This window comes from Aulonocara stuartgranti (assembly GCF_965226115.1).
Source record: "Aulonocara stuartgranti genome assembly, chromosome: 22".
Taxonomy (NCBI): Eukaryota; Metazoa; Chordata; class Actinopteri; order Cichliformes; family Cichlidae; genus Aulonocara; species Aulonocara stuartgranti.
The window spans coordinates 21375117-21391729 of record NC_138957.1 but is presented as its reverse complement, the minus strand read 5'-3'; the positions used below and the strand labels follow the sequence as shown (position 1 = coordinate 21391729).

General features: G+C 41.1%; 2 protein-coding genes across 2 annotated transcripts; both read right to left on the bottom strand.

The window, feature by feature from the left end:
* Positions 1-25: 25 nt before the first annotated feature.
* sf3b4 (splicing factor 3b, subunit 4) lies at positions 26-4315 on the bottom strand. Its single transcript, XM_082520950.1, has 6 exons — positions 4229-4315; positions 3257-3385; positions 2629-3171; positions 1339-1506; positions 922-1080; positions 26-355 (listed from the first exon to the last, which is right to left on the bottom strand). The coding sequence occupies exons 1-6, from the start codon at positions 4260-4262 to the stop codon at positions 183-185; spliced, it is 1206 nt and encodes a 401-aa protein (XP_082377076.1). The 5' UTR covers positions 4263-4315; the 3' UTR covers positions 26-182.
* Positions 4316-5295: 980 nt separating this feature from the next.
* Positions 5296-16403, bottom strand: lix1l (limb and CNS expressed 1 like). The gene is made up of 6 exons (XM_082520588.1): positions 15239-16403; positions 12900-13063; positions 11194-11334; positions 10726-10821; positions 10422-10499; positions 5296-8959 (listed from the first exon to the last, which is right to left on the bottom strand). The coding sequence occupies exons 1-6, from the start codon at positions 15576-15578 to the stop codon at positions 8708-8710; spliced, it is 1071 nt and encodes a 356-aa protein (XP_082376714.1). The 5' UTR covers positions 15579-16403; the 3' UTR covers positions 5296-8707.
* Between the last annotated feature and the right edge of the window lie 210 nt (positions 16404-16613).

The following is a 16613-nucleotide window of genomic DNA, read 5'->3' as shown; positions in this document are numbered from 1 at the left end:
GTCAGAGTAAATAAAAACAGTAAAGAATTGTACTAAAATTTTTATTTGTTGTTCATCTGTACAATGACCAAAAAAACCCCAAAATACAAACAGGTGGTTAAATTACTCTCACGCTTACAAACTAAGCCTAAGGATGCGTTTTTAAAAAAAAAGCAAAATGACAGACAGTTATCTAACAGGAATTACGATGGCATCGGTGCTCTCAGAGGAGCCCGTGGGGGGACACCTGGGGGCCTCGGTGGCATCGGAGGTCCTCTCTGGAAGCCAAAGGGAGGTGGTCGAGGAGGACCGGCACCATAGCCAGGTGGAGGCATGGGAGGAGGAGGCCCTCTCATGCCTGGAGGGACAGGAGGGCCTGAGAGAGAGAGAACAAGTGGTCACAGTCTGATAAAACCGCTGTAAAACGCTACCAGGAGCCGGGGTTCACACCAGAAACCTTCTTGCCATGACGCAACAGTGCTAACTGCTGTCTTGCCATGCCGCCCAACATGATGTTACATCTTATTCAGCTTCCTTCCCATATCCTTTCTTCTGGGTATCAGAGCCCAGATTTTGTGCCACAGCTGGCTGGTGTAACAGCAATAATACATTTTTTAAGGCTTGGCTCACAAATTTTAGTAGGGTACCTTCACAGGCATCAGCATGAGTCAATGAACATTTGACTGCTTTCCAAATCATCTCACAGCTCAAATGTTTATTTTATATGCTAAATTATCAATGTGTTTCATCAACAACAGCGCAACCTGAGCGCAAGACAGCAAAACCATTTTCAATGCATAATATCAGTTGTGTTACGGAGAGAACCCTTCAATGATTCTTTTTACAGGGAAATGTTTCTTTGAAGGACTTTTCCTCTTATTTTGGTGCTCAGAGAAACTTTTATTAGACAACAAAGACTGAAGGAGATGCCACAGCGCTTACCTGTGGGAGGCCCATATGGCGCTCTGGGAGGCATGCCCATAGGTGGGGGTGGAGGCATGCTGGGGGGCGGCGGTGCCCGGGGGTTTGATCCTGGTGGAGCAGGAGGCGGAGGCACCATGCCAGGAGGAGCAGGAGGAGGCATGGGCATCTGAGGCATACCTGCATGGCAGCAACAAAGCAAGCTCAAGCTTAACATTTGTCCACATGGACCAAACTGGTAAGAGTGAAACTCCAGGTATATTTAAATACGCCAAACACAGGTAATCTATAACTGATAACGTCATGCAGGCTCATATGTACAAGAACTACATAAAAAGCATGTAAATATACATATCTAAACTTTTATAACGTACTACTGCATTACTTTCCACAAGGAATGAATATGGAAACACATTGAAAGCATAAATGTAGCTTTACCTGGATGCATGCTGCCAGGAGGGAACGGTGGTGGTCCGGGTGGAGGTCCGCCACCACCCTGCGGGCCTGGTGTCACAGCTACTGGTGGTATAGCCATAGCAGGGGGCATTGATGGAGGTATCGATCCAGGTGGAGGAACAGGAGGGAAAGCACCAGGAGGTGGCATGCCTGCACGCAAACAGGTTGCATTTGCAAAGTGAGTCTCATATTTCACATTTGAGCAGAGCAATGTGACTTATAATGATCTACCCATGGTAGCTAATGTAATATCTATGAAGAACTTCATTAAAGGACCAATCTGTCAGCTGTCATGTTCACTTTACTCCACACACTGATCAAGATTAGTTAGATTAAAAATAATCTCTTTATCACCTACTGATAAAAGAGGCATCATCCAGAGCAGCACAGACACACTTCCTACATCATCTTAATGCTCATGATGGAAACTCATCTACTCCCATGACAGCCTGTAATCTATAACAATTAATCACATACTGCTGCTGTTTAGAGATTATCCCGAGAAGAACAAAAGGAAGCACAACAACATGACCGCATATCACCGGCATATCACCTGCTAATTACTCAGAATTTATTACTTCTTAGAATAAAATGATCACAATAACTGAGCGTACAGGAAGCATGAGCAGCAGGTATAACGTCCTGTCTATTTCCAAACAGGATCTGGTCAACAATTGGATTGTGTGTGTGTGCAAAAGAAGGCAAACTCACGCTTTCGTAAATTAAGTTTAACTGAAGCCGTTTGTACTTTAATCGATAGTTTAACAGAGTAATATAATTAACTGCCATGAATAACGAGCCCAAGATGGGGCTGGCTGTTGAACAGCAATTCTAAGATAATCATTCAAGTACTGCATCGTTCTCTTAGACAGACAAAACTATTTAAAATATATCATCACAGCCCACTGGACAAACTCTGTGTAATAGATACTGCTCTTTTTATTTAATGTCCAACCATTCAGATGTAAAGTAAACTACAGGAAGTTCCATGTGAGCATAATGTAAAAAGAGATTAAAACGTATGAGGAACAACTTTTATTCTTAGACCACTCCAGTTTGATTACTTCTTTTTCCTGGAAGTAGGTCAAGTTGTACCAGAAACCCAAATTCATCTTGTAAGCTAATCACTTAAAATCGACACCTATTAACTTCTTATTAACGGAAACAAGATTTTTCCACATTACCTGATGAACGGTGCCTGAAATGTTGTGTAACACCCCACAGCAATGTTCAAATGCCCAAAATGCAATAAAACAACTTCCATTTGCTTACCTGGAATGGCCATCGCAGCTCCCAGCGTGGTCAGGACTGGCGTTGGAGCCGTTGGCGGTGGAGGAGCATCTGCAAACAGCTGGTGAGGCCTGTCTGCCTGGGAGAGAGGATTCTGAGCGGCCAGGAGTCGCTCTGCGGCCGAGCCGTGACGCTCTCCTTTGGAATCTTTCTTGAAGGCATACGACACTGTGATGGGCCTGTTGCAGAGGTACTGGCCGTTCATGGCCTCAATGGCGGCATCGGATGCATCGAAGCTGGCAAAATTGATGAAAGCATAACCCTTAGAGTTGCCGGTGTCTGGGTCTCTCATGATCTTTGGCGTCTGGAGGATCACACCAAAGGCACTGAACGTGTCGTAGAGCAGTTTCTCATCAATCTCTGGGTCCAGGTTACCGATGAAGATGTTAGCACCGACATCCAGGTTTTTGTTGTGTGCAGAAGCTTTATTAACCCTGATCGGTTTGCCATAGAGCTTTATCATATTCATGATTTTGATGGCATAGTCGGCATCCTCTTCACTGAGGAACTCCACAAAGCCATAGCCTGAGAAAGTAGCAAAAACTGTTAGATGAGCTTGTTTTTAGTGATCCTTCAAAACACGTACCAAAAAGGTGATCTGATTACTTACCTTGATGTTGGCCTGTGACTCTGTCTTTGGGCATGTGTGTGTTGACCACAGGACCAGCCTGCAGGAAAAGCTCCCATAGTAACGGCTCAGACACTTTCTCATCCAAACCACCAACATATACAGTAGCGTCTAAAACATGAAGAGAAAATAAACCTCATAATGATCAGTGCGTCATCACAGGTCGTCAATCTCTTTTTCAGTGGACACACGTGACATTAAAGTAAAAGTCGATGGAGAAACTTCAAGAATAGAAAAATAGCTAATATTTGGAAATAAATTAGTTAATCAGTGAGATCCAGTCGCTTGTGTCCTTTGGAAGGCCTGTTAATATAATTCAGCCAGAAGATGTGTACAGATAACTATGCGTTGTGACCGGATAAAAGATTTATAAATTATTTACTTGCTTCTTCTTAAAGTTCCTTTATTGCCTCTCACACTCTCCTCACATTTATTATACGTGTACAATATTTAATCAGGAAACTCACGTTTAGTGTTTACATCTAAAATACCTATATCTGTATACCCACATCAAGAAATAAAATAGCCCCGTATAAAATCAGCACGATACGAAACAAAGACGTTTAATATGTTTAACATGACCGCCGAGTCAAGCTATAAGCTATGTTGTTAGCTTCTTCGGCTACTTGTAGTTGTTGGACAACTAGACGTTAAGTCTGCTGCTAATTTGTTTGGAAGAGTCGCACTTTAAAACAACCAAAAACCATCGCTGAACTGGCTTCTATATAAGTAACAAGTAAAAGGATTAAAAAGTCTGTTTGCAAAGGAAAATCAGCGACATGCTAAGCTAGCGACAACTCAATGTTTCCATGTGATCTGCCATTTGTTTATCACAAACTGCTGTCTAAAGGAGGCAGTCGGTACGTAAAAATGAGCCGGTTCCGGTGAAATGTACCAGCACTTTTATGAATGAGAAGTGCAAAGAAACAAAACAGAGTTTAATGATGAGTTTACCTTGGTTTCTTTCTGAAATTGGTCCCGCTGCCATGTTGAATGACCAACGCAGGGGGAGCGCAGCACAATAAAACCCCGCCTCTTCCGATGTTGTGTACCGGAAGTATAAAACAAAAAAATAATTTAATTTAATTTAATTTAATTTAATTTAATTTTTTCTGGTATGATATTAAATGTCGGATTTTAAAGAACATTATGTGAAAAACGAGTTCATTTCAGCTAGAATTGAATTTAATTATTTTTTAATGCTTCTGGACACAATTTTCCAAAAAAAAAAAAAGAAAAATTCCAAACAACTTATTATTAATTTATTTTAATTTAATAATAACAAACATAATTAATTAGTTTCACAAACACAGCTTAGTTGTAGTTAGGTAGTCAGTGGGGTTGTAGTCTCATTTAGGATTCTAAAGGATTCAGGTTAAAAGCTCTCCCTCTTTCTTTCTGTCCTGCACAAGGTAGGGTAGCATTTCGTTGATGGCAGTATGGACAACAGTCTGGATCCCATGCGATCATCTTGGCTGAATCATTTGATTTATATGTCACCCAGATTTAGGAGATTGAACTTAATGGTTCAATCTCCTAAATCTCCTAAAACGACCCCCATGAGAACCAAGTGATCCCGGTCAGGCGCAGCTCCCTATCCAGTTGGTGATGCTGCCATTCAAGATCCTGAGCAACCTGGACAGGGGTATCAAGTCCTTTGATTATCTGAGGTAATAGAGGAAATTAGTCTATTAAAGTTGTTTTTACTTTGATAACTCTTGTGGGCTCTGAAAGAGGAAAGATAAATGCACCAGTATTGCTCTGTAATGTTAATCGTGTTTGGTTTTGATGCCTACGATGCCTAACTAAGATTGTGGGTGGAAGGCTGTTATGCCTTCTGGTGGCATTTGCAAGTTATTGCATAATTTAAAAAAAATAAAGTGAATGAAATCAGTGCTTTTATACTCTAAAAGTCTGGAATATGCATTTTTATTAATTTGGAATATTAAATTATTACCACTGTGTGTGTGTGTGTGTGGCCTTGATTTTCAGTCACTGAAAACAAGTGGCTCGACACAGTGCCATTTGTAACAGCAAATTTATTACATATACATATAAATCTACTAAAAGTATAAACATGGAATACAAAATGTTCATAGAAAATACAAACAGTAAGGACCTCGAGAAACACTCTTATAAAACAATACTGTATAGAATATGAAACATATAAAACCAGAACTTAATCAACACATCATGCATCAAAGCAAAAAAAACAAAAAAACAAAAACATGTAGAGCCAAAACTGTTTTTTAGCAAACAAATGGCAAAAAACAAACATACGGTTCAAAAAAACTTCAATTATATTGATAACAAAGAAAGATCAAAGGCATTTTTACAGAAGGAGCCTTGAGATTAATGGCTTGTGGCTATAAAAACAAACAAACTATAAAAACCAAACAAACCAGAAGTTGAGCATCTAAATTGAAACAAACAGCCTCAGCCTCCTTCCCGTTAAGCAGTTCATTAAAACACTGCTTGAGATTTCCTCATTAATCACATTTACTTTTCTTAATTGAGTCAAAGAAGGATAAAATCCCTGAAAGTGTTTCTGCATATGAAATCCTGGAAATCTGTTTAGTACCAAGTTTAAAATTTACTGATTTGAAATTTACACATTTGAAAAAGTTGAAGATATTAACCAGGATATATAAAGATGACTTTTTCTGTCAATTATAAATTTGCATTATTAATTAAAGAGAACTGCAAAGTCAACATTTTTATATTTGCACCACACACATATGCTGCAAAGTGGGCACAAAAAAAGAAAACAGAAACAGAATCAGTATATAATGTTTATAAATTTATACCAAAGGTAATAATATTAAATACATCCTTCACAATCGCCATGTAGCATATTAAGGAAATTATTTGAATAAAACACTCTGCAGGTACTGGAAGTATTACCCAGCACAGATGCCACTTCAGACTGTAATTAAAAGACGGACGTGGCCACCATGTCATCACCCACTGGTTTGGAAGCCCTGCATTTGGCATTTTGGACTGTTTTGATACCAGACATAACAAACAAGTGGTGAGAAACTGGGACTGTTGTGGACGGCTGGATCAATAAGCTTATGAAGAGATAAAAATGAATACTGAGCAGAAAGTAGTTCAGCTTATTGATCCGGCCCTCCACAACAGTCCTGGTCTAGCACACACCGTATTTTATCATAGTCAACACCAGCTCATAATTTACCAACAGACATCATGCTGTGTGTTAAAAGGGACCACAATGACATAAGGAAAGTAGTGACTGGGGTCAGTCATTCCAGAGGAGTTGACAATTATAAAGAATGCAGGTTGAAGGCACTTCTGCACTGGCTTCACTTTTCAGACTACAGGGGCTTGTTTGCTGGAAAAAAATTTTTAAAAATCGCCATTCCTAACTTGAAATTTCAAGTTAAGTTGAAATTTAGCTAGCTCTGCCAATCAGAAAGCTCTGTGAAGGCAGATCATTTCCTTGTCATCAGCTGTCTAACACTTTGACATGAACACACCTTTATCCATTTCTGCAAAGAGCCATTCAACGTTTGCTATACATTGGTAGCTCACAAGCTTCTATATTAGCAGAGAAGCTATGTCCATCTTTTTTATACAGTCTGTGATTCAGACCAATGAAGTAACATTGGTCAGATTTTGTTACCTTTGGGGCCGAGTGTGGGAACTTGTTTACATCCGTTTTCAGTCTTTATGCTAATCTATGGCGAAGCGGCTTTATTTAGCTTCATATTAACCAGACCGCCCTTCGTGTAACGTCAATCAAATTCTTAGAGTAAATTTCCCCCAAATGTTTGAACTATTCTTTTAAAATTCTGTAACAGTAAGAAATTAACCGCATGTGTAAAGAGGACTGTTCAAACATTGCTAGCTACCATTTTCATAAAGGCACAAAGACTCCAGAGATGAGTTATAGAAACTTCCTGCACTTTTTCTTTGTTTGTTCTTTCTTTATATTTCGTATAATCGGGTTCTGCTCCTGCTAATAATCCAGCATTCAGCAGCAAGAACGAGCCCTCCTGTTGTCTGACTTTCATTACATCCAAAAGAACCATATCACATCAATTAAAACTTGTGTGGGGTCTTTTTAATGCTGCTTGTTAAAACGCCTTTATCCCTACAACATATAAAAATGCATTTTATAAAGACGAACAAATATAAAGTTATGACATTTACGGGGAAAAAATGGTAATAAATGCCTGTTATATTACATTTTTTTGGCATGCAGACATTATAACACTGCCAAAACCCAATTCCTTCTTCCAGTATCTCAAAAAAAACTTAGACCACAGAAGCTGGCACTGTTCTGACTACAATGACTCAAAACTGATGGTTCAGCTTTTAAAAAAAAAAAAAAGAGAAAAAAAGCCCAACTCATTCTCTGGCCTCCATTTTTTAACTGCAGAGACCCTGACCTACATTTAAGTCCTAACAAACACTCACTTTGTTTGAACTCCACTAGCTGACCAACACAATCTGCATCACAAGAGCAGATTTTGCAGTTTTTGTAAGTCGTGTTGCTTTGCAGGTCCTTTTTGCTGATAACGCATTAAAAATGATACATTCGGCTAGTGTCATCGTCGCCAAGCAAGAGACGAAGCTTTAAAAAATGCCTTTGCAAGAAAAGCTGAAGTACAACGGCATAGTGGTGGTAATATTTGATCTTTTTTTTTAACCTGAGCTGCTGTCAGAGCATCAATTACCTGCTGACATGTTTCTTCTTTTGCAAATTACCCACAAATTATTATTACATGAGTCAATAAGCGTATTTCTGTGCTTACTGGAAGTCTAGTATTATTAGAGGCTGCTTCCCATAAAAAACCTGTAGGAGCAGGTTGCACATCCATTACAGAAAACCGGTGATATTAGCTGGGATCTTTTATCCCCTTCATTCATATCTTGCTGAGTGGGTGACCTCTGTTCCTGTGCTTTATTCATGAACAAACACAGGCTTCTTGCATCATCAATTTTGGCATCTTCCCATCCCAAATACTACAACCAACCAAAACAAACCAAAGCCGAGAAGAAACACAGGAGCTATACCTCATTAGGTTTTGGTCTGATGGGTCATTTTATGCCCCGTACATTCACTGATCCATAAAGGTTTTGTCTCCATAGGTCTACTTTGAGTAAGTACAGTATGAAATAATGAAAACAAAACATGTAAATCCCAGTCACATTGAATGCCGAGCACTTTTACAGGCATCTAGAAAAAAAGCACTGTCATCCTGTAATTACTAGGCACAAAGAGGTAACGGGCTATAGCGGCTAGTATTTGTTTTATGGACAAGATGTGCATACTGTAAGTCAAGGCTTGATTACCTGGTACACGAAACAAAACAAAACCTAAAACGTTCTGAGAAGTCACCTATGAAGTGATCAGTACTGTTACCAGGAATCCTACGGAGTGTGAAGGCATGTTTCCATACGGTTGGTTTAGTGTGATGGCAGAGTGGCGGTGTTGGCTGCACTGAGCTGACCCACAGCTAACATGAGGATGTCCTTCTTCTCTTTGTAAAAACGCAGTTCTCTGCCCGCCAGCCTGGCGTCCTCTAGTTCCCGCTCTGTCGTGGCCAGCTCCTGCGCGATGGTGCCCGCTACGCTCTGCTCTCGGTTCACCCAGTCGGCGGCCATCTGAGTGCGCATGTCATCATCCAGAGCCCGATGGGAGTAGTGAGCCAGCACCTCCTGCAAGTTCAGCCAGAAAGTCATTTAGAGTCAGAAGATGTGATAGTGGGAAACAGCATTCCCAATTAGATATTCCTCGAGTTATTCAGATTCTGATGCTGAACCTAATAAAACTTCATTTTAAATTTCATAAGACATGAAATTTCTTTATAATTTTTGGTGAAAATGTGAAATAAGCACAGTAAACATGCACAGAAATACAGTATATATAAGACAGAAACAGAGTTGTACAATCCTAACAAGGTTGAAAGTCAACATTTGGACCACCTTTATTCTTATTTGTCCTCTAGACTTCTTGAAAAACATGAAAAGCTCTATTTTGGATGTTCGCTATCTTTAGATGATCCCACACTGCTGCAGTAATGCTGAAATCCAGCCTGTGGGGAGGCCAATCCATGGCCCTGATAGTGCTCCGCTGTGTGTTTTTCTATGCAGGTATGCTTTCACTGCACTGGCAGTGTGTTTGTGATCATTGTCACACTGTCATGCATTCATAATTCCATCATTTTTGACAAGACCTCCATCACCACTGGCTGAAATGCTGCCCCAAACCATGACAGAGCCTCCACCATATTTCACAGATGGCTGTAGGCACTCTCTGTTGTCTCTCAAGAGAGGTCAACGTATGTGCAGACAGTTTTTTCTACTCTTGGCTCTGTATGATGCCAAAAAAGAGTTTTAAATTAGAAGAAAAATGCAAAGAATTCATTTTTATGATCATATCATGCACAAAGCTTCGACTACACCGCACCTCCTTTTAAAGCGGCTTCATGTGGCTGCCTTAAAAGGAGGGAGACCCTAACTGGCGCTACAACAACTTTCAGAGGATGGGCTAAGGGGCTGTACAAAAGCCCAATTTGAGATAAATGGGGATTATTTTGAAACACACATATTTTAGGAGGCACATGCTTTGTTTTTGCTCTTTTTTCACTCACTGCTCATGGTGAGAAAGATAACTACAAATTTATCTAGAACAGTCCTGTCACAGAGAAAAAGCCCTGCTAAACGCTGATCGGCCACAACATTAAAACCACCAGTCAGATTTTGTGTTGGTCACCAAAACAGCTGTGGCCCATCTGGGCGTGGACACAGGACCTCTTTGGGAGTGTTTTGGTGTCTGCCACTGGGACGCTGGATGCGGATCGTTTTGGATATGTGGGTTGCTGGGTGGGGCCTCGATTGATTGAATCTGTCCCGACTCTTACAAAGGGAAAAGAATAGGAATTTGGGCTTTTCATTGTGGTCCTTGAGCTGTTCCTGAGCAAGTTTTGCATTTTGGTGAGGAGCTAAGAAACAGCAGGACATTGCACTGTGGAGATAATCTCTTTTTTTTTCACTTCACCTCTCAGTAGGTTTAATTTTGTGACTGATTACTGGGAAATTTGTTCATTAAAAAAATAAAATAAAAGTAGCTGAAAACTGTTACTATTTTTGTATAATAGAAGGCATTTGTTGGCTTTACCTGTCGGGAACATTGTCGTTCTCTCATGGCTTTGAGGCTTCCGTTCCAGTGCAGCAGCTGGAACACAGTCATCAGCTCCTGGAAGACAAACACAGCCGAGACCAAGAATAAGAGACCAGTAATTCAACACTGTGGGGCCAAACTAACTACATATTATCACTTTTGGGCGAACATTTACACATAAAACTGCTACTTTTATGCATACGTGTTCTGTATGTAGCTACTCTCATACAGGCTCTGGGCCTACATTTATCATAAGTTTTCTTTTTGTTGGTTTTTTTAAAAAGCTACTTAAAACACGCACCTGAAACTCCAGCATGGACTTTCCTTTATTGGACTCGAGCATGAAGCGAAACGCCCCGATCCCTGTGTTGGGGTTGTCGGCCTCTTCTCTGTTTCCCTGTGAGCATAGACAAGCACTTAAAGTCAAGTCAGCCACAGGTTGAGCTCACATAGTAAATGCTACTTACTCATATCTCCCTACAGATATTTGGCACATATTTGTGTTGAGTTTGGGAGTCAGTCCAATGCAGTGTAATTTTCCTTCATTTAATTTTGAGAAGCATCAGCTATTTGTATCCATAGTATACACTTTCATAATATTTACTATGTGTAAAAAAACAAAACAATCCATGCGTATGATGCCAGCAACTGAGCAAAATTAACCTAATACATCATGTTTTTGGAAGCGCGTTCAAATCGACCATCCTACTTGACTGACAGTCGTACAAAGACAACTTTGAGTTCTCTGCAGTTCTTTTTTTAAACTTACATTAAAGGAGGCCAACGCCTCATTCACGCTCTTCTCAATGAAGTCGTCTGTAATCCGACGCGAGGGATGTTCGTTAAAAACGGAGTTCATCAGGGCGATTTTGGCGGCGCTGCGTCTCGCCTCTGCCTTTGTGGGACAGAACTGTCAAACAGCAAAGAGAGCATGTATCAGTGGACAGATAAACAGTCAAAAGGCCAACGACAACCCGGCCGGTCTTTAAATGACTCTTTGTGGCTTTGAGCTTGCATCCATATTTGGTCTTGTGGTTTTAGGAATGCTTGCAACAGAATAACCAAACCACAACACATTCACTGACGTTCAACCAAAGACAATGGCGTGTTTTTACAGTAACGTGCAAAAAAAGTCTTGAGCCACTCCTCGTTTTTTTATATGTTGATGGGAAAGCGGGAAGGAAAATTAGAGTTAATGACCTCGAAAGTCAGTACTTGGTATGACTACCTTTATTCTTCAACACAGCCTGAGCTCGCTTTGGCAGCTTTCTTGTCATTTCTTTAAGTAGTTTCTTTGGATGTTGGCTGCCTTTTTGTTCGGTTTTATGTCAAGATGATCCCAATGATGTTGACGGCACCTGGGAGCCCAATCCATGACTGATAGTGGTCCATTGTGCGTGCTGAAAACTGAAGTTGTTGCGAATTGGATCCTTTTCAGAAGGTGTTGCATGTTGAATCAAAATCTAAGGGCACTTTTCTGCGTTCACAAGTCCGTCAGACTGAAATGGAACCTCAAACCATGACAGAGCCTCCACCTTGTTTTACACGTGACTGTAGACACTCATGTAATTTGGCATAACTCAGCCTTCCTTAAGAATGACTCCTTGACAGCCAGCCTTCCACAGGGACATTTATGATGAGGCTTCAATGAACATTAGATGGATCAGCTGAAGGTCCAGATGCATCTCTCAGGTCCTGTCAGGTCTTTTTTGGATTCCTTTCTATTTCTTACGTAAATAACTTTCCAATACCGTTCGTCTGATGTAGATAGTTTTTAGGCCACTTCTTTTGTCAAGGCATTATGCCAAGTTTTCAGCCAACAGATGTTTGGGAATCACCTCGTTAATATGAAAATATAACTTTATGCCTGTCAAACTATGTTATTGTTGGCATTTTTACAGACTCGGCTAAAGAAAATTGAACAAATGATGTGTTTTTGTGGCAGGATGAAAGCAACAAAGTAGTTAAAGATACACTTGGTTGGTTGGTTAACTGCCGAGTTGTCTGTTACGTGTAGACACAGCACTGGTTCATCCCTCCTGTCAGGTCTTTGAGAGTTTTTTTTAAGGACGTGACCTTCAGATACTGTTCATATGCTCTAGATAGTTTTTTAGGCTTCCTGCTTCTTTTTTGTCCTCCACTGCGCACCATCGAGACGTATACCAAGTTTTCCAGTAATAGCTCTTTGGAAATCACAAATATATACAATTTTATGCCTAAGCTTTCACATTTTTCATGCTCGACTAAAGAAATGTGTTCTTGTGACAGGCAGCAGTTTAAAATTGTAAGATGTCTGTTATGTGCAGACATGCATAAAAAAACGTTCCTTTGAAACGGAGTAAAAAAGCAGCCAATGTCCAAACCCGCTTTAAAAATTCCAAGGAAGTCCGGCTCCTTTGGAAGCAAAGTATAAAGACTTTCATACAGTACTGCATATTTCATAATATTCACGCTAACAGAAAGCAGACACTGCACCTGGAAACTTCCAAAGCAGCTGCCGCCTGGAAGGCTAACATAGCAAACATAAGGAGGGCTGTTGGACGGGACCATTTCATAAACAACGAGGGCTCCGTTCCTCAGGTCGGCTCCTCTGGTCAGCTTCATCTGCCAAAATTCCTGCAAAGCCTCCACCACGTTCACTGCAGGACACACAGATAAAAGAAGAAGCCCTGTTACATCACACTAATACAAATCATTAGTGCAGTTTACATGTTTTGGTCTGTAGCCGTTAGGCGAGCTCTGCGACATCCTCTCTAAACAAAGATGGAAAGGTGCAGGGGAAGGTCGTCTCCAGGATGCCACAGGGTTTTCCGGAAAGATTTTAGGTGGCTGCCCAGAGGAAATTCTGCATCACCTCAGAGGAGAGGCTTGGAGAAAAACACTCGACTCTGGCCCTCACACGAGAGAACGGAGTTCATGTCATCCACAAGGAAACAAAAACAACAATGGAAAGCTGCAAACTCTGCAACTGAGTCATAAATGATTACTTGGGTTTGGGGTCTGTTGGGAAATATGTGTGCAGCCAACACGATTTGAACGAAGTTACCGCCTGAATCTTGCTCTGGAGGCCAGGCCACTTTGTCGAACATTAAAAACAAAAAATTAAAGCTTCTGTCAACAAACTACAAGCCATATTTTCCATACTATAGAGCCCTGAAGGACAATCCAAATCATTTTTTAAACACACACGGCTCTCTTGCTTTTACTCTGTGACACAGTTTTTATCAAAAGTTTTAAAATGTTTTAGATACTTTAAATATTTTGGTTGCTTTCCATCAGGGAGGCGCCTGATCTCTCCTAAGCTCGCTCTGCAGGATGACAGATAATGCGTCCAAAGACACAGCCAGAGTTGTAAAGAACCATCTTCAGTGTCAACACGAACAAGGAGAGGCGCAACAGATGGTCAGGCCCCCACGGAGCCCTGATCTCAAAGTCAAGTCAGTCTGGGATTACATAAAGAGAGAGCCTAAAGAAACGGAAACAGCCTAAATCTGCTCATTAATGTGGGCAAGAGTTGGTGCTACTTTAAAGACAGTTTTTTTGTGTGTTTAATGCTTTTTACATAAAGTTAAAAAAACTTATTTTACAATACTGTTTTTTGTACTTCCACTGCAGCTTTTGTCCAGAATCTACTCTATTTTAAAGTCTGGAGGTATGACGAGATATTGGATTTGCATTGCGGGTCTGCAGCCTGTAGTGCAGCAACTGGGGCTAACAAACCAATTCAGGCTTGTGACAGTGGTTTATTAAGGCCTCTTGGTCTGTTTTTATCCAATTCTGAGGATTTCCTCCATAACAAAAGTGCAAAGAGACAGGAAACTCTCGGAGATATCGAAGGATGTAATGTGAAGCTGATCCAAACTACAGTCCAAGAACATCCTGCAACTCCACTTGAAAGTCCAACGAAATCTTTTCCAAAGGTGTATTTGCACACATGCCCCCCCCCCCTTTTTTTTCTTATAGTACTCCTTTAAATACACTTAATAGGCCTTTTTGAAATTGCAACTTAATCGCTTGAAAGCAAAAGTATAGGAAAGCCTAATTACATCACCTCGTGTGTGTGTTTTACTGCAAAAAGTCTTCAAAAAATGCTGCCAATAATTGTGTTAAGAAGCCTAACTGGCATGCAGGGGGAGAGGCTGTTAGTTAGGGACACATGGGGACCATCTTTTGGAAATAAATCCTATTAGCCTGGGACAGGCACACATGTTAACATTACTTAAGCTTTTGGTCTAATGATAGTTTTAGGAAAACTCTGATAGAAATCAGTCAAGTACTTTAAATTAAACTGGATTTTTCAAGTAATTATTACTAATGATGTGCATTTTGCACATCATGAAGTAATAATATAAAGTTTAATATAAAGTACATAAAGCCTTATAGGGGCACTGCTCTTTCATTTTTCAAGGTTATTATCGATTTCCACAGTGTCTATTCTTGTTATTTACCGTGTAACATGAGTGTAACGGCTAATTTACGAACAATAGTGTATTGTTCGTAAATGCAAACCCCTGCAGCCCCTGGATGTTAATCCTGTGATGGAGTGACTGGAGCGAATATCAAAGGAAACTTCACGGTAACATTGCATCAGGTGCAAATGACCACTGGTGTGTTTACACACCGGAGATAAAGGTGGAAATTACAGGAGTTTGTTCTAAGTGTGGTGGAGGTTTTTTGTGCCTTCCTTCCAAACAAATGGCGCAGCTGAAAGTGGTTTCCAGCTCTCCAAAAGTCCCCTCCCCAGCTACAGCCTGAAGCAGTATGACACGCGTTAACGCCGCTATTTCCAGGACAGTGTCAGCAGCGGACATTACCTCTGCCGTAACCCTGCGTGTGTTTGGCGAAGCTGCGAACCACAGCCTCCACCGCCTCCTTCAGCACGGCCGGGTTCCCCGGGTTACAGTGACCGCTAGCCCCCGGCCCCAGCCCCGCTCCCATTCCGCCGTACAGGCTGTGGAGCTGCAGCGGAGGCGGCGGGGGAGGAGGCCCGGAGGACGCCGCCAGAGAGGCCGGAGAGGACAGCAACGGTGCGATGGGGACCGTAACCCCGGGCCGGAGAGAGGAGCGGAGGGTCCCGGTCGCTCCCGAACTGAATCCGATGCCCGGCTGTAGCCGCTGATGGCGGACACTGTCCGGGATAACGTTGGATTCCATTGTCCCGACGTAACGTCTGCGGAGTCCCGGCTCTGGAGCAAATCTGTAGCGAGGAGCCCGACGGCTTGAGCTGAAAAAGTGAGCTTTAAGAGCTGAATGAGCGAAGTACGGCAGGGTTTTTCTCAGTCACAGCCTGTAAGCGCCGAGCCGACGTTGATTCGACACATAACGGAGCTGCTGAGTCCTCACTCCCTGGATTAGACTGCGGGACTGTCAGTCAAGTGCTGCCTTCAAGGACCCCTCGTATCCTGTTTCTTCTACACTGTGAAATGCATTTACAGTCAGGCTGTACACGTTTTCTAATGTGTGTTTGTAAGCTGGTATTCTTTTAATTTTATTGCACCTGTTCATTGTTACACGGACTGTGTTTTTAATGGGCTAATTTCCTCCCCCCCACCTGTGTTTGCTTGTTTTTGTGGAGTATTTCCTCATCCTAGCTGAGGATCCAAGGATGCAGGAAGCTTTACTTCCTGGGATAGTAATAACACACTGACCTTAAGTTGTTATAATATTATCTTTGCATTCAGATTGTAATACAAGCGCACAAAATATTCTACAGCTAGGAAACACCTTTTTTTTTTTTTTTTTGTTTAGCTCTGATTTAGCTTTATGATGAAATCCTACCAGAAATAATAAACCAGCTTCTAGGTTATTATAGCTAGTATGGTAAGCTAAACTAAAAAGTGAAGCTACATGTAAAAAAAAAAAAAAAAAAGTTAAATAAAAGAAAAAAAACTGGACATTTAAAGAAAAAAAATTAAAGCTAACTAAAGCGGTTTTGTAAACTTGAAAAGCCAACTAAAGTTGAATAAAAATAGAGAAAATGTTAGTAGTTCTTCTTTTTGTTAATTTGATCAAATTAAATTAAAGTAAAACAAAAAACGTAATAGATGTGGCTCAGGTGATCGAGCAGGTCGTCTACGGGTTTGTGGATCGACAGTATCCTTGGGCAACTGTCATGAGAATTCCAATGTTTTCTGGAGGACGTGAAGGCAACAGTGGAAAATCAGAAAATATCAAGCCAAGAAATCTGAG

Bases quoted from the DNA above. Each gene is read 5' to 3' on its own strand.
- sf3b4 (XM_082520950.1), bottom strand. From the start codon at position 4,262: ATGGCAGCGGGACCAATTTCAGAAAGAAACCAAG. The intron at 3,386-4,228 runs GTAAACTCATCA...TTCATGTTTTAG, and splicing joins AATTTCAGAAAGAAACCAAG to ACGCTACTGTATATGTTGGT. The intron at 1,507-2,628 runs GTAAGCAAATGG...GTTTGCGTGCAG, and splicing joins AGCTGCGATGGCCATTCCAG to GCATGCCACCTCCTGGTGCT.
- lix1l (XM_082520588.1), bottom strand. From the start codon at position 15,578: ATGGAATCCAACGTTATCCCGGACAGTGTCCGCCATCAGCGGCTACAG. The intron at 10,500-10,725 runs GTGCGTGTTTTA...TTTGTCTTCCAG, and splicing joins AGTCCATGCTGGAGTTTCAG to GAGCTGATGACTGTGTTCCA. The intron at 8,960-10,421 runs GTAAAGCCAACA...CTGAACTTGCAG, and splicing joins AACGACAATGTTCCCGACAG to GAGGTGCTGGCTCACTACTC.